This window comes from Monodelphis domestica, chromosome 5 (assembly GCF_027887165.1).
Source record: "Monodelphis domestica isolate mMonDom1 chromosome 5, mMonDom1.pri, whole genome shotgun sequence".
Taxonomy (NCBI): Eukaryota; Metazoa; Chordata; class Mammalia; order Didelphimorphia; family Didelphidae; genus Monodelphis; species Monodelphis domestica.
Window position 1 is genome coordinate 136247978 of NC_077231.1, and position 24568 is coordinate 136272545.

Below are 24568 nucleotides of genomic sequence, written 5' to 3' on the forward strand. Positions count from 1 at the left end.
AAGGAGTTTGGTAGAACTCCCTCTTTGCTTATTATGTGAAATAGTTTGTATAGTATTGGGATTAACTGTTCTCTGAATGTTTGATAGAATTCACAGGTGAATCCATCAGGCCCTGGGGATTTTTTCTTAGGAAGTTCTTTGATGGCTTGTTGGATTTCAATTTCTGATATGGGATTATTTAGGAATTCTATTTCCTCTTCTGTTAGTCTAGGCAGTTTGTATTTTTGTATATATTCATCCATTTCTCCTAAATTGGTGTATTTGTTGCCATATAATTGGGCAAAGTAATTTCTAATGATTGCCTTAATTTCCTCCTCATTGGAGGTGCTGTCCCCCTTTTCATCTTTAATGCTGTGAATTTGCTTTTCTTCCTTCCTTTTTTAATTAGATTGACCAGTACCTTGTCTATTTTTTTTGTTTTTTCAAAGTACCAGCTTCTTGTCTCATTTATTAAATCAATAGTTCTATCACTTTTGATTTTATTAATTTCTCCCTTAATTTTTAGGATTTCTAGTTTGATTTTCTGCTGGGGGGTTTTAATTTGATCACTTTCGAGTTTTTTCATTTGCATTTCCAATTGATTGATCTCTGCTCTCCCTAGTTTGTTAATATAAGCATTCAGGGATATGAATTTGCCTCTGATTACCGCTTTGGCTGCATCCCAAAAGGTTTGAAAGGATGTTTCGCCATTGTCATTTTCCTCGATGAAATTATTAATTGTTTCTATGATTTCTTCTTTAACTAAACGGTTTTGGAGTATCATATTGTTTAATTTCCAATTGGTTTTAGATTTGGTTTTCCATGTACCATTACTAATCATTATTTTTATTGCCTTGTGATCTGAGAAGGCTGCATTCATTATTTCTGCTTTTCTGCATTTGTGTGCTATGTTTCTGTGACCTAATGTATGGTCAATTTTTGTGAATGTGCCATGTGGTGCTGAGAAGAAGGTGTATTCCTTTTTATCCCTATTTATTTTTCTCCATATGTCTATTAATTCTAATTTTTCTAAGATTTCATTCACTTCTTTTACCTCTTTCTTATTTATTTTTTGATTTGATTTATCTAAATTTGATAATGGTTGGTTTAAGTCTCCCACTAGTATGGTTTTATTGTCTATTTCTTCCTTCAATTCGCCTAGTTTCTCCATTAGAAATTTGGGTGCTATATTATTTGGTGCATACATATTGATTAATGATATTTCCTCATTGTCTATAGTCCCTTTTAACAAAATATAATTACCTTCCCTATCCCTTTTGATCAGGTCTATTTTTGCATTGGCTTTATCAGATATCATGATTACCACTCCTGCCTTCTTTCTATCAGTTGAGGCCCAGAAGGTCTTACTCCATCCTTTAATTCTGACCTTGTGGGTGTCAACCCGCCTCATGTGTGTTTCTTGAAGACAACATATGGTAGGGTTTTGGATTCTAATCCATTCTGCTATTCGTCTACGTTTTATGGGTGAGTTCATCCCATTCACGTTCAAAGTTATGATTGTCATTTGTGGACTCCCTGGCATTTTGATTGCCTTCCCTAATTCTAACCTTTTCTTCTTCGGCTCTACCTTTTAGTCCAGTGATTTACTTTGAAACAGTCCCCCTTGTCCCCTCCCTTGATGTTTCCCTTTTTAGTCCCTCCCTTTTTCTTCCCTCCCCCTCCCCCCTCTCTTTCCCTCCCTTTTTGTTCTCCCTCTCCCCTTCCCCCCCTTGGTTTTCCCTTCTCCTTACCCTTGTTGGGTAAGATAGAATTCAAGATCCCAATGGATCTGGATGTTTTTCCCTCTCAGAGTTGATTTCCCTGAGATTAAGGTTTAAGTAAAAATAAAACCCTCTCTTCCTCTCCTTCTTATAGGAGTTTTCTTCCCCTCCCCTTCCCATGTGAATCTTTGTGTGAGAACCATTATTCTATTTGGTCTTTCTTTACCCCCTATTTATACATTACATTTTCCCCACATATTAGTATACATAGGTTGATATAAATGTAGTCCTTATAGAAGAGAGTTTGAGTAAAAGAAGAAGATAGCATTTTCCCTTTTCCTTAATATTTACCTTTTCAGGTATTCCTTGCTCTTTGATTTTCGGTATCAAACTTTCCACAGAGCTCTGGTCTTTTCTTTGCAAAAAGTTGGAAGTCTTCTATTTTGTTGAATGCCCATACTTTCCCTTGGAAGTATATAGTCAGTTTTGCTGGGTAGCTGATTCTTGGTTGGAGACCCAGCTCTCTTGCCTTTCTGAAGATCATGTTCCATGCCTTACGATCATTCAGAGTAGAACTTGCAAGGTCTTGTGTGGCCCTGATTGGCATTCCTTTATATCTAAATTGTCTTTTTCTGGCTTCCTGTAGGATTTTTTCTTTTGTTTGATAGCTTTGGAATTTGGCAATTACATTCCTGGGAGTTGTCTTTTGGGGGTTTAGTGTAGAAGGTGTTCTGTGAGCTCTGTCAGTGGCTGTATTGCCCCCTTGTTCTAGAATCTCTGGGCAATTTTCTTTGATTATATCTTGTATCACCATGTCCAGTTTGGTGTTTATTTCTGGCTTTTCTGGGAGTCCAATTATTCTTAAATTATCCCTTCTCCCTCTATTTTCCAGATCTATCACCTTGTCGGTGAGATATTTTATGTTCTCTTCTAATTTCTTGGAATTTTGGCTTTGCTTTATTAATTCTTGCTCTTTTCCATGATCGTTGTCTTCCAGCTGCCTGATTCTGGCTTTTAAAGCCTGGTTTTCCTTTTCAGTTTCATCATACCGGTTTTGTAGATGCGTGAATTTCTTTTGCATTATTTCCAACTTTTCCTCCCAGAAGGCTTCCATCTTTTTGGTCATTTCTGATTCAAATTCTTCATAGGTTTGTGGAGGGTTTCCATTTCCTTTGGAAGGTTTTGGAGCATTTTCTTTTATATTATCTTCTATCTGCTCTGTATTTTGTATTTTGGCTCCATAGAATGTGTCCAAAGTCGCCCCTTTCTTCTTATTTTTCTTGGTATTTTGGGGCTTCTGTGCTTCTGTGGAGTTTGCCATCTCTGAATGTGGAGGATTAGCTTTTCTTGTCTCTGTCTGGTGTTCAGAGGCTTTAGTCCTGGGCAGATGGTTCTATGAGCTTTCCCTGGGTTAAACTGAATATGCCTCACTGGAACTGGAATGGAAAGGTCGGAGCACGTTGCTTTCCGGAAGTTGCCTTCAGAATCGCTGGCCGTGAGGCTGTTTCGTCGGCCTGCGGGGGGATGGGCTGCAGCTAACCCAAGCTCCGAGGGCAGGTACTTTCACTGAGACTTGGATAGCAGGATCCAGCCCGTGAGGCTGTCTTGCTCTAGGCAGTGACTTTCACTGGGATTCGGATAGAAGGCCCTGAGGGTTGTTGTTCGGAGGACCCTGCTCTCTGAGCCAGGCCAGGCTGCGGCTTCCGGGAGCCTTGGACTCTGCGCTCCTACCCCTGAGGTCCGAGGGATCTCGGGTTCTGGCTTTTTTTTTTTTTTAAATATATTTTATTTGATCATTTCCAAGCATTATTCGTTAAAGATCATTTTCTTTTCCTCCCCCCCCAACCCCCCATAGCCGACGCGTAAGTCCACTGGGCATTAGATGTTTTCTTGATTTGAACCCATTGCTTTGTTGATAGTATTTGCACTAGAGTGTTCATTTAGAGTCTGTCCTCTGTCATGTCCCCTCAACCTCTGTATTCAGGCAGTTGCTTTTCCTCGGTGTTTCCACTCCCATAGTTTATCCTTTGCTTATGAATGGTGTTTTTTTCTCCTGGATCCCTGCAAGTTGTTCAGGGACATTACACCGCCACTAATGGAGAAGTCCATCACCTTCGATTGTACCACAATGTATTAGTCTCTGTGTACAATGTTCTCCTGGTTCTGCTCCTCTCGCTCTGCATCACTTCCTGGAGGTTGTTCCAGTCTCCATGGAACTTCTCCACTTTATTATTCCTTTTAGCACAATAGTACTCCATCACCAACATATACCACAGTTTGTTCAGCCATTCCCCAATTGATGGGCATCCCCTCGTTTTCCAGTTTTGGGCCACCACAAAGAGCGCAGCTATGAATATTTTTGTACAAGTCTTTTTGTCCATTATCTCTTTGGGGTACAGACCCAGCAGTGCTATGGCTGGGTCAAAGGGGAGATATTCTTTTGTCGCCCTTTGGGCATAGTTCCAAATTGCCCTCCAGAATGGTTGGATCAATTCACAACTCCACCAGCAATGAATTAATGTCCCTACTTTGCCACATCCCCTCCAGCATTCATTACTTTCCTTTGCTGTAATGTTAGCCAATCTGCTAGGTGTGAGGTGATACCTCAGAGTTGTTTTGATTTGCATCTCTCTGATTATAAGAGATGTAGAGCACTTCTTCATGTGCTTGTTAATAGTTTTGATTTCTTTATCTGAGAGCTGCCTATCCATGTCCCTTGCCCATTTATCAATTGGAGAATGGCTTGATTTTTTGTACAATTGATTTAGCTCATTATAAATATGAGTAATTAAACCTTTGTCAGAGGTTTCTATGAAGATTTTTTCCCAATTTGTTGTTTCCCTTCTGATTTTAGCTATATTGGTTTTGTTTGTACAAAAGCTTTTTAGTTTGATGTAGTCAAAATTATTTATTTTACATTTTGTGATTCTTTCTATATCTTGCTTGGTTTTAAAGCCTTTCCCCTCCCAAAGGTCTGACATGTATACTATTCTGTGTTTACCCAATTTACTTATGGTTTCCTTCTTTATGTTTAAGTCACTCACCCATTTTGAATTTATCTTGGTGTAGGGTGTGAGGTGTTGATCTATTCCTAGTCTCTCCCACACTGTCTTCCAATTTTCCCAGCAGTTTTTATCGAATAGTGGATTTTTGTCCCAAAAGCTGGGATCTTTGGGTTTATCGTATACTGTCTTGCTGAGGTCGCTTTCCCCCACTCTATTCCACTGATCTTCCTTTCTGTTTCTTAGCCAGTACCAAATTGTTTTGATGACTGCTGCTTTGTAATATAGTTTTAGGTCAGGGACTGCAAGGCCCCCATCGTATGTGTTTTTTTTTTCATTATTTCCCTGGATATCCTTGATCTTTTGTTCTTCCAAATGAACTTTGTTATGGTTTTTTCTAAATCAGTGAAGAAGTATTTTGGTAGTTCAATGGGTATGGCACTAAATAGATAAATAAGTTTGGGTAGGATGGTCATTTTTATTATATTGGCTCATCCTATCCATGAGCAGTTAATGTTTTTCCATTTGTTCAGGTCTAGTTTTAGTTGTGTGGCGAGTGTTTTGTAGTTGTGTTCATATAGTTCCTGTGTTTGTCTTGGGAGATAGATTCCTAGGTATTTTATTTTGTCTAAGGTGATTTTGAATGGGATTTCTCTTTCTAGTTCTTGCTGCTGAGCTGTGTTGGAGATATATAGAAAAGTTGATGATTTATGTGGGTTTATTTTGTATCCTGCAACTTTGCTAAAGTTGTTGATTATTTCAATTAGCTTTTTGGTTGAATCTCTAGGATTCTTTAAGTAGACCATCATGTCATCCGCAAAGAGTGATAACTTGGTCTCCTCCTTGCCTATTTTGATGCCTTCAATTCCTTTATCTTCTCTAATTGCTACTGCTAGTGTTTCTAGTACAATGTCAAATAGTAGGGGTGATAATGGGCATCCTTGTTTCACTCCTGATCTTATTGGGAATGCATCTAGTTTATCCCCATTGCAGATGATATTAGCTGTTGGTTTTAGATATATACTGTTTATTATTTTTAGGAATGACCCTTCTATTCCTATGCTTTCTAGTGTTTTTAATAGGAATGGGTGTTGTATTTTATCAAAGGCTTTTTCTGCATCTATTGAGATAATCATGTGGTTCTTGCTAGTTTGCTTGTTGATGTGGTCAATTATGTGGATGGTTTTCCTAATGTTGAACCAGCCCTGCATCCCTGGTATGAATCCTACTTGATCATGGTGAATGATCCTTCTGATCACTTGCTGGAGTCTTTTTGCTAGTATCCTATTTAAGATTTTTGCATCTATATTCATTAGGGAGATTGGCCTATAGTTTTCTTTCTCTGTTTTTGACCTGCCTGGTTTTGGAATCAGTACCATGTTTGTGTCGTAAAAGGAGTTTGGTAGAACTCCCTCTTTGCTTATCATGTCAAATAATTTGTATAGTATTGGGGTTAACTGTTCTCTGAATGTTTGATAGAATTCACAGGTGAATCCATCAGGCCCTGGGGATTTTTTCTTAGGACGTTCTTTGATGGCTTGATGGATTTCAATTTCTGATATGGGATTATTTAGGAATTCTATTTCCTCTTCTGTTAGTCTAGGCAGTTTGTATTTTTGTATATATTCATCCATTTCTCCTAAATTGGTGTATTTGTTGCCATATAATTGGGCAAAGTAATTTCTAATGATTGCCTTAATTTCCTCCTCATTGGAGGTGCTGTCCCCCTTTTCATCTTTAATGCTGTGAATTTGCTTTTCTTCCTTCCTTTTTTTAATTAGATTGACCAGTACTTTGTCTATTTTGTTTGTTTTTTCAAAGTACCAGCTTCTTGTCTTATTTATTAAATCAATAGTTCTATCACTTTCGATTTTATTAATTTCTCCCTTAATTTTTAGGATTTCTAATTTGGTTTTCTGCTGGGGGTTTTTAATTTGATCGCTTTCGAGTTTTTTCAATTGCATTTCCAATTGATTGATCTCTGCTCTCCCTTGTTTGTTAATATAAGCTTTCAGGGATATGAATTTGCCTCTGATTACCGCTTTGGCTGCATCCCAAAAGGTTTGAAAGGATGTTTCGCCATTGTCATTTTCCTCGATGAAATTATTAATTGTTTCTATGATTTCTTCTTTAACTAAACGGTTTTGGAGTATCATATTGTTTAATTTCCAATTGGTTTTAGATTTGGTTTTCCATGTACCATTACTAATCATTATTTTTATTGCCTTGTGATCTGAGAAGGCTGCATTCATTATTTCTGCTTTTTTGCATTTGTGTGCTATGTTTCTGTGACCTAATGTATGGTCAATTTTTGTGAATGTGCCATGTGGTGCTGAGAAGAAGGTGTATTCCTTTTTATCCCTATTTATTTTTCTCCATATGTCTATTAATTCTAATTTTTCTAAGATTTCATTCACTTTTTTTACCTCTTTCTTATTTATTTTTTGATTTGATTTATCTAAATTTGATAATGGTTGGTTTAAGTCTCCCACTAGTATGGTTTTATTGTCTATTTCTTCCTTCAATTCGCCTAGTTTCTCCATTAGAAATTTGGGTGCTATATTATTTGGTGCATACATGTTGATTAATGATATTTCCTCGTTGTCTAGAGTCCCTTTTAACAAAATATAATTACCTTCCCTATCCCTTTTGATCAGGTCTATTTTTGCTTTGGCTTTATCAGATATCATGATTACCACTCCTGCCTTCTTTCTGTCAGTTGAGGCCCAGAAGGTCTTACTCCATCCTTTAATTCTGACCTTGTGGGTGTCAACCCGCCTCATGTGTGTTTCTTGAAGACAACATATGGTAGGGTTTTGGATTCTAATCCATTCTGCTATTCGTCTACGTTTTATGGGTGAGTTCATCCCATTCACGTTCAAAGTTATGATTGTCATTTGTGGACTCCCTGGCATTTTGATTGCCTTCCCTAATTCTAACCTTTTCTTCTTCAGCTCTACCTTTTAGTCCAGTGATTTACTTTGAATCAGTGCCCCTTGTCCCCTCCCTTGATGTTTCCCTTTTTAGTCCCTCCCTTTTTCTTCCTTCCCCCTTCCCCCTCTCTTTCCCTCCCTTTTTGTTCTCCCTCTCCCCTTTCCCCCCTTGGTTTTCCCTTCTCCTTACCCTTGTTGGGTAAGATAGAATTCAAGATCCCAATGGATCTGGATGTTTTTCCCTCTCAGATTTGATTTCCCTGAGATTGAGGTTTAAGTAAACCCCCCCCCTCTCTTCCTCTCCTTCTTATAGGAGTTTTCTTCCCCTCCCCTTCCCATGTGAATCTTTGTGTGAGAACCATTATTCTATTTGGTCTTTCTTTACCCCCTATTTATACATTACATTTTCCCCATATGTTAGTATACATAGATTGATATAAATGTAGTCCTTATAGAAGAGAGTTTGAGTAAAAGAAGAAGATAACATTTTTCCCCTTTCCTTAATATTTACCTTTTCAGGTATTCCTTGCTCTTTGATTTTCGGTATCAAACTTTCCACAGAGCTCTGGTCTTTTCTTTGCAAAAAGTTGGAAGTCTTCTATTTTGTTGAATGCCCATACTTTCCCTTGGAAGTATATAGTCAGTTTTGCTGGGTAGCTGATTCTTGGTTGGAGACCCAGCTCTCTTGCCTTTCTGAAGATCATGTTCCATGCCTTACGATCATTCAGAGTAGAACTTGCAAGGTCTTGTGTGACCCTGATTGGCATTCCTTTATATCTAAATTGTCTTTTTCTGGCTTCCTGTAGGATTTTTTCTTTTGTTTGATAGCTTTGGAATTTGGCAATTACATTCCTGGGAGTTGTCTTTTGGGGGTTTAGTGTAGAAGGTGTTCTGTGAGCTCTGTCAGTGGCTGTATTGCCCTCTTGTTCTAGAATCTCTGGGCAATTTTCTTTGATTATATCTTGTATCACCATGTCCAGTTTGGTGTTTATTTCTGGCTTTTCTGGGAGTCCAATTATTCTTAAATTTTCTCTTCTCCCTCTATTTTCCAGATCTATCACCTTGTCGGTGAGATATTTTATGTTCTCTTCTAATTTCTTGGTGTTTTGGCTTTGCTGTATTAGTTCTTGCTTTAAAGCCTGGTTTTCTTTTACAGTTTGGTCAAACTGGTTTTGTAGATGCATGAATTTCTTTTGCATTATTTCCCACTTTTCCTCCCAGAGGGCTTCCATCTTTTTGGTCATTTCTGATTCAAATTCTTCATGGGTTTGTGGAGAGTTTCTATTTCCTTTGGAAGATTTTGGAGAATTTTCTTGTATATCTTCTTCTATCTGCTCTGTATTTTGTATTTTGGCTCCATAGAATGTGTCCAAAGTCGCCCCTTTCTTCTTATTTTTCTTGGTATGTTGGGGCTTCTGTGCTTCTGTGGAGTTTGTCATCTCTGAATGTGGAGGATTAGCTTTTCTTATCTCTGTCTGGTGATCAGAGGCTTTAGTCCTGGGCAGATTGTCTATGAGCTTTCCCTGGGTTAAACTGAATATGCCTCACTGGAACTGGAATGGAAGCGTCGGACCACGAGGCCACACTCTCCCCCCGGCTCACTTTCCGGAAGTTGCCTTCAGAATCGCTGGCCGTGAGGCTGTTTCGTCGGCCTGCGGGGGGGATGGGCTGCAGCTTTCCCAAGCTCTAGGGCAAGGACTTTCACTGAGACTTGGATAGCAGGATCCAGCCCGTGAGGCTGTCTTGCCCGGCCTGAGGGTTGCTGTTGTTTCGACCAGCTCTCTGCAGAGGAAGCCCCAGGCAGTAACTTTCACTGCGACTCGGGTAGAAGGCCCTGAGTGTTCTGCTCTCTGAGCCCCGCCGGGCTGCGGCTTCCGGGAGCCTTGGACTCTGCGCTCCTACCCCTGAGGTCCGAGTGATCTCGGGTTCTGGCTTTTGAGGGGAGCCGTACCTTTTGAACCGGGTCCAGGTCCAGGAGGAGGTTTCCCAGGGTCTGTGCTGTTGATCGTTTTGAATTTCGGCGCCTTAGGAGCTTATAGTTTGAGATCGGTCGGGAAGGGTTTTCCGGAGATCTGAGCTTTAGCTTTCTCTAAGCCGCCATCTTAACCAGAAGTCTCCAGCCTATTTCTTAACTTTGACCTTTATGGGAAAGTTGGGCTCTGCTCATAACTACTAGGGGTAGAGGGGTCACTGATCTAAACTTCAGGCTTTTTTTGTTTGTTTGTTTTTTTCACAGCAAATTTTGGGGCTCTGTAAATTCTTGGTGTTTCCAATTTGATGTGATCCAGAGAGAGACTGTTCTCTTGAACTGTGTTCCCAAGTGATTGCAAGCATTGGCACTCCTCTCTACTCTGGAAATGTAACCCATAACTGAATAAAGGACAGTGGAATTGCCCAATGCTGCCTGATTCTGTACCCACTGCCCAGTGCTAACATAGAGGTTCCCTAGAATCTATTTCTGGCCAGTTGTCCAATTCCCTTACAATCTCTGGGCAGTGAAAGCTCTGAGTGCTGCTATTGCTTCCAAGGCCCACATGTGGTGCTGCTTCTGTATTGGATGCCCAGTCAACCCCCTCCCCACAATGTCATAGACCTCTTCTTATGACCTTCAAAATGCTATAGGCAGGGAAAATGTCTCACTCCAACCTTTTGTTGGTTATGCTACTAAAAATTTGATTTGTAGCATTATAGTAAAGGTGTTTAGGTGGGAGATTTTGGCTAGAATGCTCCCTTTATTCTGCTATTTTGGCTCAGCCCCTAGATGTTGATATCCCAAGGGATCCGACTTTAGCACTCTTTTGTTCTCTCTTGTTTCTTATCCTTTCTTGATCTTATCTACTCCCACTGCTTCATTTTTCACTCCTATGCTGATTCTCCCAAAATCTTTATATCTAGCCCTACTACCCAAGCCCTAGTACCACTTTTTCAACCTACTAATAAATATCTCTACCTGAATTTTCTACTGGCATATGAAGTTCAGCATTCCCCAAATTGAATTTTGGGGTGCATCTTCACCCAGAGACCTGCTTTCCCTCTCCAGCATAGCTATTTCTATTGTGGCCCTATCGTGCTTCCAGTCATTTTTGACTTACAAACTTATAGACATCTTTGATAATTCCCTTTTCTTCACAACCAACACCATCCAACAAGTTGCCAGTTTTTTCTAGTCAACCTTTAAATGTGCCTTGTATCTCTTACTTCCCTTCTATTCGTATTGCCACAAACTTATATGCTGTCAGTTCTTTTAAACTGACTAACCATTAACCTCACTTTTGATCCTACTCCCACCATCTCTAGCAAATCAGCGAGGAGGAATTTGGCAATCTTTGTTCATATCTCCAATTCCAGAAAGGCATTTCAGGAGATGATCAATGGAGTCTATAAATTTCTATTTTTTTTATTTTCTGCTTCTAGAATTGTAGAGGACTTTTCTTTTAAAAACATCTTGAAAGCTGATGACTAGGATCTTTTTTATCATGGCATTGTGTAATTAGGATTTGCACACCAAGAATCTCTCTACCAGCATTCCATGATCCTTCTCAGGTTATGCACTAACTTGGGAGGATATATTTTTGTGTAGCTCCTTCCTCTCGCATTCTTTTCCCCTGATGAAGGTTTGTGGAGGTGGGATGAGTCCCAGGCAGGAGAATTTTTCTGACGTGTCTTTACTCAGGTTTTACGTTTGTTCTTGTATTTCTTCTAGTTCAAGTGATTATTAATAAATCTTATAAAATATAATACTTGGAGTTATTGGATATCAATTTTAATCTTAGTTTAGTGTTCAGGTAATAATTCTTAGAATATGCCTTCTGAATGTATTTTTTGGTTGTTTTTCAAGAAAATAGGAGGGGAAGGGACAAGGGAGAGTGATAAAAGAGAAGGCAAATTGGGAGAGGTGGTTATCAAAAACAAAACACTTTTGAGAGTGGACAGGATGAAAGGAGGGCTAGTAGGATAAATGGGGGAAACAGGAAGAAGGATAATATTCAGTGTAGTAAAAAAATTTTATAACAAATCTTTCTAATAAAGGCCTCATTTCTCAAATATGCAGAGAAATGAGTCAAATGTATAAAAATACAAGTCATGCTCCAAATGATACATAGCCAAAGGATATAAACATGCAGTTCTCAGACTAAGTAATTAAAGCTATCTTGTCATTTGAAAAAAATGCTCTAAATCACTATTAATTAGAAAATTGCAAATTAAAAGAAGTCTGAGATACTACCATCTATAAACTACCAGATTGTCTTTTTATGACAGAAAAGGAAAATTACAAAAGTTGGAGGAGATGTGGGAAATTTGAGACACTAAATAGAGGTATTATAAACTAATTCAGCCATTCTGGAGAGCAATTTAAATTTATGCTGTAATAGAGAGTGTTTTGGTGGTATGGAAAAGGGAGAGAGAATGGAGTCTTCCCTCCCTCAAGGTAAAGACAAGGGATAGGAGGAGTTGATGATATGTGCCCCAGGAGGTAGAAGGAGAGTGAGATCAGTTATTCCCCCCTTCAGTCCTCTCCAGTTGTTTCCTCACTAAACCTGCCTTTTACTCCCCTCTATCAACTATTCCTGAATGAAGATGAACTTCTTTCCTTTATAAAAAAGAAGAGGAGAGAGAAATCAATCCTCTCTCCCCTTCAGCTGCTGTAACTATTTACTTCACTCACACTGGAGTCAGTTGAAAGATAGATAACACTTTTTATTCTAAGGTATTAAAGACAAGGAGCAAAACTAAAAGGTGGCTAACAGGTTGGGGTCCATAGGAAAGAGGGAGAGAGAGATCCTTATCTAAATCTAGATCTTTCCCCCAAAGGTTGAGAGACTTGGGCTTGTTAGCCTGAACCTCAGAGAGGTTCAGATTGGTGGACTCGGGCTTTTGTCACAGCAGAGAAATGTTCAAATCCAGGGTATAAAGAAGTTGTTAAGGGATCTCCTTTTTTAGAACTGCTTCTTCTTTTCTTCAGGTTTCTGCCACTATTTATTGGAGACTGGGAGGATGATGAACAGGTTCAGGGAAGGATGAGAGCTTTTGCTCAGGATCCAGTCTCCAGTTATGACTTTCTCTGTTGCTATCTCAATTCAGAGAGAAAGATCAGCTGCCTCTCCCCTGGAATCTCCTCTTCCCTCAGGATTCTAAGCCTTCTCACCCATCCCCCTCTGTGGATGGAAACCATCTTCTGGTCTCTGTCATTCAAAGTTCCTGGATTATTCCTCAATCACAACCCCCAAAGGGCACAGTGATGGATTCCTTCAAATATCACTGAATGCTATAGGGCCCAGCTTTACACAGGTAGGTCTAGTGGTTCAAGCTCAAGATCAGACAAAAGGGAGATATTCATAGTCCATCTGACTCTGACTACTGTCAAGAAAGGAATTTATTCAGCCAGAGCATGGAAACTGTATTCACTAAGGATACAGCATTGATTCAATTAAGCCTAATTTCCCTGCTTTTGCATTGGCCATACTGGCACACTACATGTGTCAATCCCAAAAGAAGAGTTCCTACTTCCTCCTGCACTGGAATTTGAATGTAAGACACTAAGAAGCTACAGTAATTTCCTGAACCAATTAAGTCTTGATGATGGTTTCACTAACTTTTTTTAGAGTAAAACTAGCTTACTCTACATGGCAAGGAATGTAGTTTATACTTGTGTAGTCAAGTTTTTTAACCTACGGTTAGCAATTTATATTTCGCCTTAGTAACTTTCAACTTATTCTTATATTTGGCCCAAAGTTACAACTGAATGAGAATTTTTTGATTCCTAACTTTAATCCAATATCTCAATTATTCCCCCTTACTTTGTGCTGTCTGAAGATTTGCTAAACATGGGATTAGTGCCTTCATCCAAATCACTATTAAAAATATTGAATCAAAGGGGGCCAGGAGAGATTCCTGGGGCATTCTACTTCCACATTGTCATCAACCTATAAATGACTGCTCTTTGTACCTGGTCATTCAATCAGTTGTAACTCCACCTAACTATACCATCATCTACCATCCATATGTCTTCATTTATCTACCAGTATTTTTTGAGAAATTTTGTCAAATGTTTAACTGAAATCTAGATAAACTATGATTTGGATATTCTCTACAAAAAAAAAACCACTTTTTTTAGTCTATTTCCATTTGCTCATTAAGTATGAGTTTTATCTATGTCCTCTCATAATTTTGCTACCAGGTTAGGGGAGAGAGGCAAAGGAAGGGCCAGAAACCTTTTTCACATTCTCTCCAAATTGCAAAGAAACCCAAAAATAATAAGTTATCTGTTTGTTATGCCTTACTCTCATCATATGATCTGTCCTTTTTTTATCCTATATTTCTTTGATGAAGAGTTTCACACTGCTCCTGCATAATTTTTTTGTTTTTTACATATCATATCCTGCTCACATCCATCATGGACTTTCTATTGTTCTCTTAAAAATCACCTTCATTTCTTTAGACACTGTAGTATTACATGGTTCACAGACATACAAGGTCACTGGAAGTATATTGGTGTTTTCAAATAATATCCCACTGTGGCAATCCAACCCCACTTTCTTCTTCTAATTTAATTCTGGTCCCACCTCATTGTGCTTTTCTTTGTTTGCAGATATGTGTACTGAAGGATGAGTTGTATCAGTTGTATGTCCTATGGCATATCATACTTTATACATTTTTCATCTCCCTGTGACCATTTTTTTCTAACGACAACAGAAAAAAGAACCCAGATTATGGCTTTTGTTTAGCAAGCTCGGAAGGGATAACATTCTGCAGACATGAAGCATTAGGAATTGAACTTCAGTGGGATCATAGTATTCATGAATAAAAGCATCTGGAGCTCCTCACTATCAATAGGGAAGCCATTCTTTGTACTTGGTCCCAGATCTTTTCCATGGCCATAGCAAATGCCTCTGCAAAGCATAGATTTCCCTGTTTCATGCTACATTTGTATCAACTCCACGTTCAAGAATTTCCAGAATATTTGGAATATTTGGCAACATTCAATTGGCCTTGTATATCTTCCCCACCTTCCCTTACCAAGCTATATCCTTGGTTCATACTGTGACCTTCAATCTTTAGACCTTCCAGTTCTGTCCCAGGCCATCACCCCTGCACTAGCCTTTACAGTCTTGAAAACAAATAGAATGTTAATATGAATGAGAGAATTTTATTAATATAATATTGTAGAATTATTTTGAACAATATCATAATTAAAAGGTCAACAGATAAGATTTTGTTGTTATAGCTTCCTAGGAATTTTGTTTGAATTTGGCATATGAGCGGAGGGGACACTTTGCTGAAAGATTATCATTAAAGTGGCCTTTTGCCATGCAAATCAAGTACTTTTTATATTCAATGAGACACAAGCATAGTGAGATCTTGTATTTTCTTCATCTTTCTGCCAATTGTGTGGTGTAGTCCAAAGAGTCTTACACATGTTTAAAAAAAAGAGGGGGGAAGTTAAGTTAGTCTCTTCTTGATGTAATTGTATTGTCTTGCTTTTCACTGTTTCCTTTTTTGTATCCTCTAACAAATATATTCTAGTATTTTGTTTGAAACTGAAGTTGAACTCACTTGCCTATCGTTTGCAGATTCCAATCACTTCCCTCTTTTTGAAAATCCACACATCAAACCTTTTTAAATCACTTTATGCTTGTCAATTGTATTTCCTTTTTGCATTTATTTCATTTAAATGTATCTGAATTTATCTCATTCTCTTGTTTGATTGCAAGTTTCTTGAAGAGGAGAGCTATCATTTTTTACCTTCATATCACTAGTGCCTAAAGAATCATAGATGCTTAATAAATGTTTCCTGAATTTTACATTGGAATTTTTGCTTTAAAACTTTTTCTCTCCTTTTTATAAGGCAAAGTAGCGGTTCCTAAAATAATGGATTATTTGAGGCTTATAACTAACTGGGACTCTGAAGACAATGACCTTGAAGAGTTGGAGTCTTACTATGCCATAATGAAAGAATGGATAGCAGATTGTAGAAACAGATGGTAATTCATGGCTCTTGCTGATAAGTATTTTCATGAGTTTCTGCTTTAATTCTAATGATAGCTGATATAGCTAACATTTGTCCTTATTTTATGAGAAGCTAAAAAAATACTGTAAAGTGTTGCTAGGCTTTGGAACTATCCTTTTTGATAGACTAACTAGGCAATTCTCTATATGTAAGAAAACAGAACTGTGAGCATTAAATGAATTTTATGATACCACTTAACAGTAACAGGTTTTCTTGGGATTCTACTCCAGCTAAATCAGGGCACCACTACTTTTTTAACTGTAAGCAGAGAACAGAATATTATAACTGAAGTCAGGAAGACATGAATTCAAATCCAGCCTCAGACATATACGAGGTATATGACCCTGGGAAATTCATTTAGTCTCAGTTTATTCATCTGTAAAATAGGAATAATAATAGTGCCTATCTCCTTGGGTTGTTGTGAATAGAAAATGACATATTTATAAAGCACTTTGCCATATCTTGAAACTCTATATAAAGCTAGCTGTAGTTCCAGATAATGCTTCTAGATACTAGGTACAAACAAGAAGAGAAGAAAACATTAAAGGTAAGGGGGGGGGGGTAATAATAGGCAGAGCAAAGCTAAAAGGATGCAATACCAAGTAGTACCTGGGTCATATTTTCCTTCATTTTTATCACTGTCAGCCATTTTCTTGTTAATATAAGTAGAAAGTAGAAAATGTAATTTACAAAACACTTAAAGAATCTTTTATTTAAAAAAAGTTATATTTTTTATTTTGCCATGAACCATAAAAGCACCACCTGCCTATTCAAAAATCCTGAAATTCATTCATTTGGCTTTCTATATCTCCTTCTGCCTTTCTTCACTAAAGCCTTCCTTTCACCCTCAATGTGACCTTTAATCCTTCAACTCCTCAGTTCTTTCCCAGATTATCAACCCTGCCAGCCTCATTATTTTTTACACCATTAGAATTAATTAAGAGGGATGAAATAGATACTTGATTACACTTAAATATAGAATTTCTATACAAAAAATATGTAACCAACATAAAAAGGCAAATGATTGGCATCTAATTATGAAGACCCCCCGCAAAATATTGCTTCTAAAAATATATGGGAAACTATTTTTTAAAACTACAAATAACTCCTACTTCCAAGTGATAAATGGTTAAAGCATGTGGACTGATTTTTCAAAAGAGAAAACACAAATTGTTAATAATGACCTGGAGAATGCTCATTTTTTTACTAATCAAGATACACAAAATCAAAACAACTTTTAAGTATCATCTCCTACCTTTCAAATCAGTAAAAATCATTTAAAATTAGGATGTTTGGCGAAATTGTGAAGAAATAGCTACACTCCTATTTGTTTGGTGGAATTGCAAATTAGTAGAATTCTTTTTGAAAGCACTATAGCAATATGTAGTAAAATACAAAAAATAATTATTATTGACTCAGTAATTTGAGAGCTTCAAAATGACAGGAGTAAAAAACCAACAAGATGGATATTATCTGCTGTGGAGAACAACTTGAAATGCAGAGAGTTGATTTTCATGGGATAAGGGGGAAGCAGAAGTCAAACTGCCCAGAGGATTGCAGACTGACCTCCCCCCACCTATTACACCAGGTTCTGAACTTTGGGCAAAGGCCAACTTCAAGATCCCAGGAACCTACCTGCATCAACAACAGAGCAGCACCCCACATCTACCTCTTGAAGTCCCAAGCCTGGCACCAGCCCTAAGTGAGACACTGGTCTGTAGCTCTTGACCCTTTCAAACCTGTGCCATGGTGAATCTTCTAGCAGGGCAAAATAGCTCACAGTGCTAAATCAAGTCATCAGAAGAGGAGACAGAATCAGTAGCTTTCAGAACTCCCAGGCCACAGGCAAAAAAAAAATGCTGGGAAAATGAGCAAACAGCAAAAGAAACAACTAATCATAGAAAATTTCTACAGAGACAAAGAACAAAGCACAAAGTCAGTAGGGAATGGTGAAATCCAAACAAACCACATACAAAACTTCAAAGAAAAATGGAAATTGGTCTCAGGTGCTAGAAAAACTCAAAAAAGGAATTCAAAAATCAAATAAGACAGGTTGAAGAAAAATGGAAAAAAGAAATTAAAGTATTGCAAAAAGTAAGCAACAGCTTATAAAGTAAAATTAGTCAATTAGAAAAAGAGGCACAAAGACCCACTGAAAAGAGTACCTAAAAAAGCAGAATTGACCTCCTAAAAACAGCCAGAAAATATCTTCCTAAAATGTTAACTATATCACTTTATACTCTTGCTCAGGAACTTTTAGAAGATTCACATCACCTACCAGCAAATCCAGAGTACTGGACCTGATGTTCTTATTCATGAAATAGTGTCACTGGAACTAAGGGAGTAAGGTGTGAATAATTGGAGAGGTTGCAAAGGAATTCAGTTATAAAGGGCTTTGAAGACTAACAGAGGATTTTCTATTTCCTTGGAGGCAAAAAGGAGGCCAATGTAGTTTATTGAGTAGGTATGACATGAAATGATCAGACCTGTACTTTAGGAAATTGCATTAGTAACTGGAGAATGAATTGGAGAGCAGGATTTGAGACAAGCAGATCTTTCAGAAGTCTAATTGCAGTCATCCAGGCATAAGATGATACAGGTTTGTTCTAAAGTATTGGAAGTGTCAGAGGAAAGAAGGGGGCATATTTGAGCAACATTGCAAAGGTAAAATTGGCAGATCTTGGTGACAGCTTGTATATAGAGGGTGAGAGATGATGAAGAATTCAGAATGACTCCTAGGTATTGAGTGTGAAGGACTAGGAGGATAGTATTGTCCTCTACAATAATAGAGAAGCTATAAACTAGGAAAGGTTGTGGGAGAATGATAAAGCATTCTATTTAGACATATAGAGCTTAAAATGTCTACTGGACATTCAGTTTGAGGTCTCTGAAAGGTAGTTGGAGATGGGAAATTGGTCAGGAGAGAGACTGGGGCAGCAGAGATAGATTTGAGAATCATCAACATAGAGATGGTAATTAAATCCACAGGAACTGATGAGATAGCCAAGTGAAGTAGTATAGAGACAGGAGAGAAGAGAACATAGGATAGAACCCTGGGAGGTAACTACTTTTAGAGAACATGATCTGGAGGAATATCCAGCAAAGGAGAAAGAAAAGGAGAATTCAATAAAGCGAGGAGGGAAACCAGGAGAGAGCAATGTCCTGACAACCAAAAGAGAAGAAAGTATTAAGGAAGAACAAGAGATAAATAGCATTAAAAGTCCCAGAGAGGTCAAGGAGGATGAAGAAAGAGCTTTAGACCATTGAATTTGGTAACTAAAAGATAATTAGTAATTTTGGAGAAATCAATTTTAGTAGAATACTAAGGACAGCATCCAGATTGTAAGGGTTAAAAAAGATGAGAGGAAAAGAAAGTGGATGTATCTATCAAAGGTTTTTCAAGGAATTTAACTAAAAAGCATAGACAAGACATAGGATGATAGCAGAGATGGAAGCATCTGAAGTGGGAATTTGTAGAGGGGGTCTTGTTATAATGAAACACACCTCTTTTAATCACTCAAAGAATCAGAGAGGCCAGAATAGGATACAGACAGATGCAGCTTTATTGCTTATCACACAAAGGACAGGGGCTTTGAGGCTTGAGTCAGAGACCCAAAGGCAATGCCCACAGATACACAAATGAATTCCCCAGTTTATATGAAACTAATGCAATACCCTCCACCTGTGCAAAATAATATTAATTAAAGGTTTATGAGAAAGATTGGGAGAGGGAAGGTTAGAGGGAGAGCTGTATCTAATTAAGCTAATGATTTAAACTTAACCTCATCTTGGAGTTTCAGAAAAATGATCTAATATTACTATTGCTAACCAAAAGTATGTTGAGAATAATACACTAATCTCTTACTACTTTTCCACTTCATACAGAAGGGTCAATTTACTTGACTGGGGAGACATGGGCATTTTTATAGAGAGTATGGAATGAGCCAGTAGGCAGAATTTGAAAATGATAGAATGGGGATGACAGATGAGGCAATATGTTGGAGATGGGATGGAATGGAATGGCTTGAACAAGGGGAGGGATTAGCCTTGGTAAGGAGGAAGTCACTTCATGTGAGACAGGTGTGAAGGAGAAGAGAGTGTCTGTCAGAAGGCACTGGAGTAATAGGAAATAAGGAAGAGGGGAGGAGTTCATAGCAAATGGTCTAAGGTTTGTTTTCTTTTTCCTGTAAACATGAGGCAAGGCTCTCAGCTAAGAGATGTTAGGGTCTAAAGGGAAATGGTGGTCAAAGTGGCAGTGGTTTTTGACTCATCTATCACAACTCTCCTCCAGGTTGCTCAACTTCTTGTTAGATCTAGGAGGGACCTGGAGACTTTCTCCAATTGTATTCTCACAAAAAAGTAAACTAAGGCCAAAGGAAAGAAAATAATTTGCCTTAGATCACAAAGGATGTCAGTGACAGAATCAGGATTCAAATCCAGGTTTTCTTGCCTTCCTTGCCTTCCAATCTATGATTCTTTATGTTATAACCCACTTCTTTTATTTATGCTGGATCTCCCCAACAAGTCTACAGATTCTCAGAGTAAGGACTCTGCCTTGTATTCTTTTTCATTGTTCTCCATTCCTAGCATAGTATCATTTGTGTATTAAGTAATTAATAAATATGAGTTGAATTAATAAAATTTGGCTAAAGACTTTTAGAAAATTCCTTTAAAGACCATGATCATTGCCACTTATTGATTCAATAAGAACAGAGGATGTAATATTTACTACATGGTGAAGATCCAAACTTTGATTTACAGAAATGTTTCTTAATTTCTGGTTTTGTTTTTGTTTTGTTTTGTAGGGAAAGGGGAATAGTGAAATGAGCTCTTCAGAAGATTCTATCTGTAAAGCATGGCATGGCCAGAAATCAGGTGCAAAGTTTGTCTTTGTGTACAATTTCCCCTTTTTCTGTGTTAAAAAAAAAAGTCTTTAGCTTACTTTGTTTTTATGCATTTTAGTTCAGATGACCTCAAATATGGTGAATACCACAGCAGAGAGCTTTGAGTCTTTTGGTGGAGATGAGCTTAAAGATGACTTGTAAGTTTGCTTACTCTTGGTGATGTTTGAAATATTTCAGGTTGTCATATCTGACCAGTTTGCAAAGGTAGGCATTTTTGTCATCTTTGTAAAGCCTTACTCTGATGCTCACTATGATAGTGACCAAGTCATTTGATTACACTGAGGCTGTTTCCTTATCTACTACCCCAGGATTTGTGCAGTCAATCAAGAAGTTTTTTTTTTTAAGTGCCTACTATATACCATTATACTTACTATGCCTACTAAGTGCCAGCTGTTGTGCTAGGCATTGGGAATACAGATACAGTGATTGAAATCATCCCTATTCATAAGGAGTTTGCATTCCAACAAGGAAGATGTACACACACACACATACACACCCACACACACATATACAGAAAAAACTGTACAGAGAATAAATAAAAATAAACAAAAAGTTTAATAACAACAACAGTGAGAATGAAAACTAACATATAGCACTTATTATTATCCCCCTTCTAATGCAGGTCAGCACCTTCTCTACAAAAGTCGTAGAGAATTTCCTTAAACATGGAGAAGAAAGAAAGAAAGAATTTGTTAAGTACTTATTAAATGCTGGGCATTGTGCTAAGCACTTGATCTCATTCAATCTTAATGGTCATCCTGGGAAATAGGTGCTATTATTATCCTTATTTTGCAAGAGACAAGGAAATTGAGACTTTAGGCCAAGAACTGTACTTTACAAATAACTTATTTGTCCCAACAACATCCCTGGCAGAGAAGTGTTATTATTATTTCCATTTTATAATTGAGGAAACTGAGGTTAAGTGACTTGTCCAAGGTCTTCCTGACTACTGACTCCTGGTACTCTTTCTATTGAATGATCTAGCTGCCTCTGTCAGGATCACACAGATAATGCCAAGTTAAGTCAATAAATATTTATTAAGCATCTTCTATGTGCCAGAAACTGTGCTAAATGCTAATGATACAAGAAAGACAAAAAAGGAATCCTGATTCTCCAGGAGCTCATAGTTTAAAGGCAGAAAATATGAAACAAATCACTATATGTAAACTAGATAGACAGAGTTAGATGATAAAGATGGATTTTAGAGATAGATATTGATATATAGATGATAGAGACAGATGATAGATATGGAGATAGATAGGGAGACGGACAGATGGAGATACATATGATAAATTGGAGATAATCTTAGAGGAGAGAGGTACTAGTACTTAGGAGCATCAGGAAAGGCTTCTTAAGGGGGTTTTTAGCAAGGATCTGAAGAAGCCAAGGAATCCAAGAGATAGAGAGAGAATTCCAGATATGGGTGACAGCTGATGAAAATACATGGAGCTAAGACAAAGAGCATCGTGTGTGAGGACCAGTCAAGAGGCCAGTGCCAGTGGATGGCAGAGTATATATAGTGTGTAAGTTATAAGAAGCCTGGAGCATTATAAAGGGGTGGATTATGAGGGTCTTTAAAATCTAAATAGAAAATTTTATATTTGAAACTAGAGGTAAGAGGGAGTCACTATTTATGGCAGAAGTGGGACTTGAACCCAGGTCTTCCTAGCTTTAAGTCATGCTGTCTATCCACTATGCTAGTGCTATCTCTCATATAACAGAACACTGCCAAATTGTATGTTACAAGGTGCTATAAATATTTCTTGTTCTATATCCAAGATAAGTAAGAGAAATTATAACTACTCTCCTTATATTTTATTTATCCTCTATTTCATTTTAAGTGTATTTTTTCCAATTTTACTTATTCTGTATTTAGTCATATGTATACTTATTGGATTCTCCACTAGACCATAATAATTGTTTCATTCTATCCCCAGCATCTAATATAGTTCCTCATACACAGCTGGCTTAATAAATGCTTCTTGATTTATTGATTGAGAAGCAACATTCCCAATTTGAACTCTATCTGAAGCAAAGTTAGGGATATTCCAGAGTGGAAAAAGCTAGAAGCGATGACAGAATAAAATTTATGCCTTAGAAGTGATTGGTCCCTGAAAATCCAAGAATCTTGATTTCATGATGATGATGATAGCTGGATGAGGACTCATTCTCCTGAGAAAATGAAAATTCACCCATGCACTTTTATGCCTTTTTTGTATGAAAGAAGTTGGCGAAAAATATTCCCTTTGGTTTCCTTACTTTCAGAGAAACATCTGGCTTGATTGCACATATGGCCAACCTGCAGTTTAACAAACAAAACTTGCAAGACAAAAATAACAAATTTAACCTGGCATTGGAAGCCTGGACTAGAGGAAGCCAACAACCGATTAGTGAAAGACTATTCTGAACTGCGCAACCAAATGAAAAGGTGAATATCTCGCTCTGTGTGGATTGTGGTTACTCAGTTGTCTCAGTCAGGTCTGACCCCATTTGGGTGCAATGATAGTGGAGGGGTTTGCTATTTCCTTCTTCAACTCATTTTACATATAAAGAACTAAGACACACAATGTCTTGCCCAGCATCACATAGCTAAGAATAAGTGGGATCAGATCTGAATTCCAGAGGATGAGTCTTCCTGACTCCAGACCTGGAACTCTATCCATTGTTCCACCTAGCTTCCCTGTGGGTGTATATTCCATCACTATAGTCTTTGAATTCTATGCCCTTGACTAGTTAGTTTATTCAAGTCCAGGCTATCTGCCTGAGGTTTTTAGGCACTACAAGCTAAAGAATGGACCCACCCAAATTATTCTCAACTATGCCAAACCATTTGTAGCACTATGAAATTTCAAAAAACTGTTATCATTTGCCTCACTTTCCTCATCCGTAAGTGGAGATAATTATAGCACCTACTTTCCAGGGTTATTTTGAGGCTTAAATGAGATATTTGTAAAATTCTGCTCACATAAAAGCTAGCTATTATTATCATTAGTATTATCACAAAATCCTTCAAGCATATGCATTTGGGTATTTAACCAGTAAATGATTGCTTAAGAAAAATGGTACCCAGGAATCAGATTTGGATTTCTAATCCATGGCTTAAAAATCAAAGAATAATGAATTCTTGGTCAAAGATGGAATACACCTAATGTGGGGAGAAGGGAGAGCAAAAATATGTTTACCTTGAATCCTACTCATCTTATCTAAAGGACCTTAAACTGAAAAGAATGAAAGAAGAAACTAATGAAGAATAAATGGATTAATTCTGTCCCTTCTGTCTGTCCCTCTTATATATATATGTGTAATACATATATATATATACAGTCACAACTACAAAATGTATACATACATACATACATACATACATATGCATGTACACACATGTATATGGGAGCAGCAGGGTGAGAAAAACTGAGAACAGTAGAGCATAAGCAAGGTGGAAAATATTTGAATGAAATTAGGGGAGGGAGAATCAGAAGCAGCAATATTGTGGAAATTATTTTTTTAATCTCCCAGATAGAAAGAGAATAATGACAAGTTCAGGAAACATCACTGTTATGTCATGGAGGCAAGAAGGTATGATATGGTTTGGGTTTCTGGAGCTCTCTTTCTGGCAAAAGCAGAACAATAAATATTTTCTTGTTATGTAAATGATTTTGTCTTTCAAAAGGTGGAGGAACTAAGAAAGGGAACTGCCATTCTGGATCTGATTCTTGCCGAGAAGAAGGAATTTAGATACTGCAGCATAAATGTTGTGGACTTTATGGGGAAAGTAGCTTTGCTCTCATAAAATAAATCATACAAAAGGAAAAGAAAGCTAAGTGCAGTTCATTATAATAAACCCTAGTCTTGAGGAAACCAAATTTCAAGGAATAGAGAAAAAAGGTTAGGTAGCATTCCATGGCCTAAAATTCTATAAGGAATGTCACCCTGAGCAGTGAGATGAGAAACTCTCAAAAATGGGATTCTGAAAACAAAAGAGAAACAATTCTAATGAGAAGAAAGAGAGAATTATTTAAAG

General features: G+C 37.6%; 1 protein-coding gene across 1 annotated transcript in view; it reads left to right on the forward strand.

Annotated features, from left to right (window-relative positions):
- The window catches only part of IRAG2 (inositol 1,4,5-triphosphate receptor associated 2), a 133902-nt gene that overhangs the window by 15588 nt on the left and 93746 nt on the right, over positions 1 to 24568 (forward strand). Inside the window, 4 exon segments of the mRNA XM_056800651.1 lie at positions 15482 to 15604; positions 20606 to 20684; positions 22813 to 22909; positions 22911 to 22975. Of these exon segments, the coding sequence (XP_056656629.1) occupies positions 15482 to 15604; positions 20606 to 20684; positions 22813 to 22909; positions 22911 to 22975 (364 nt within the window).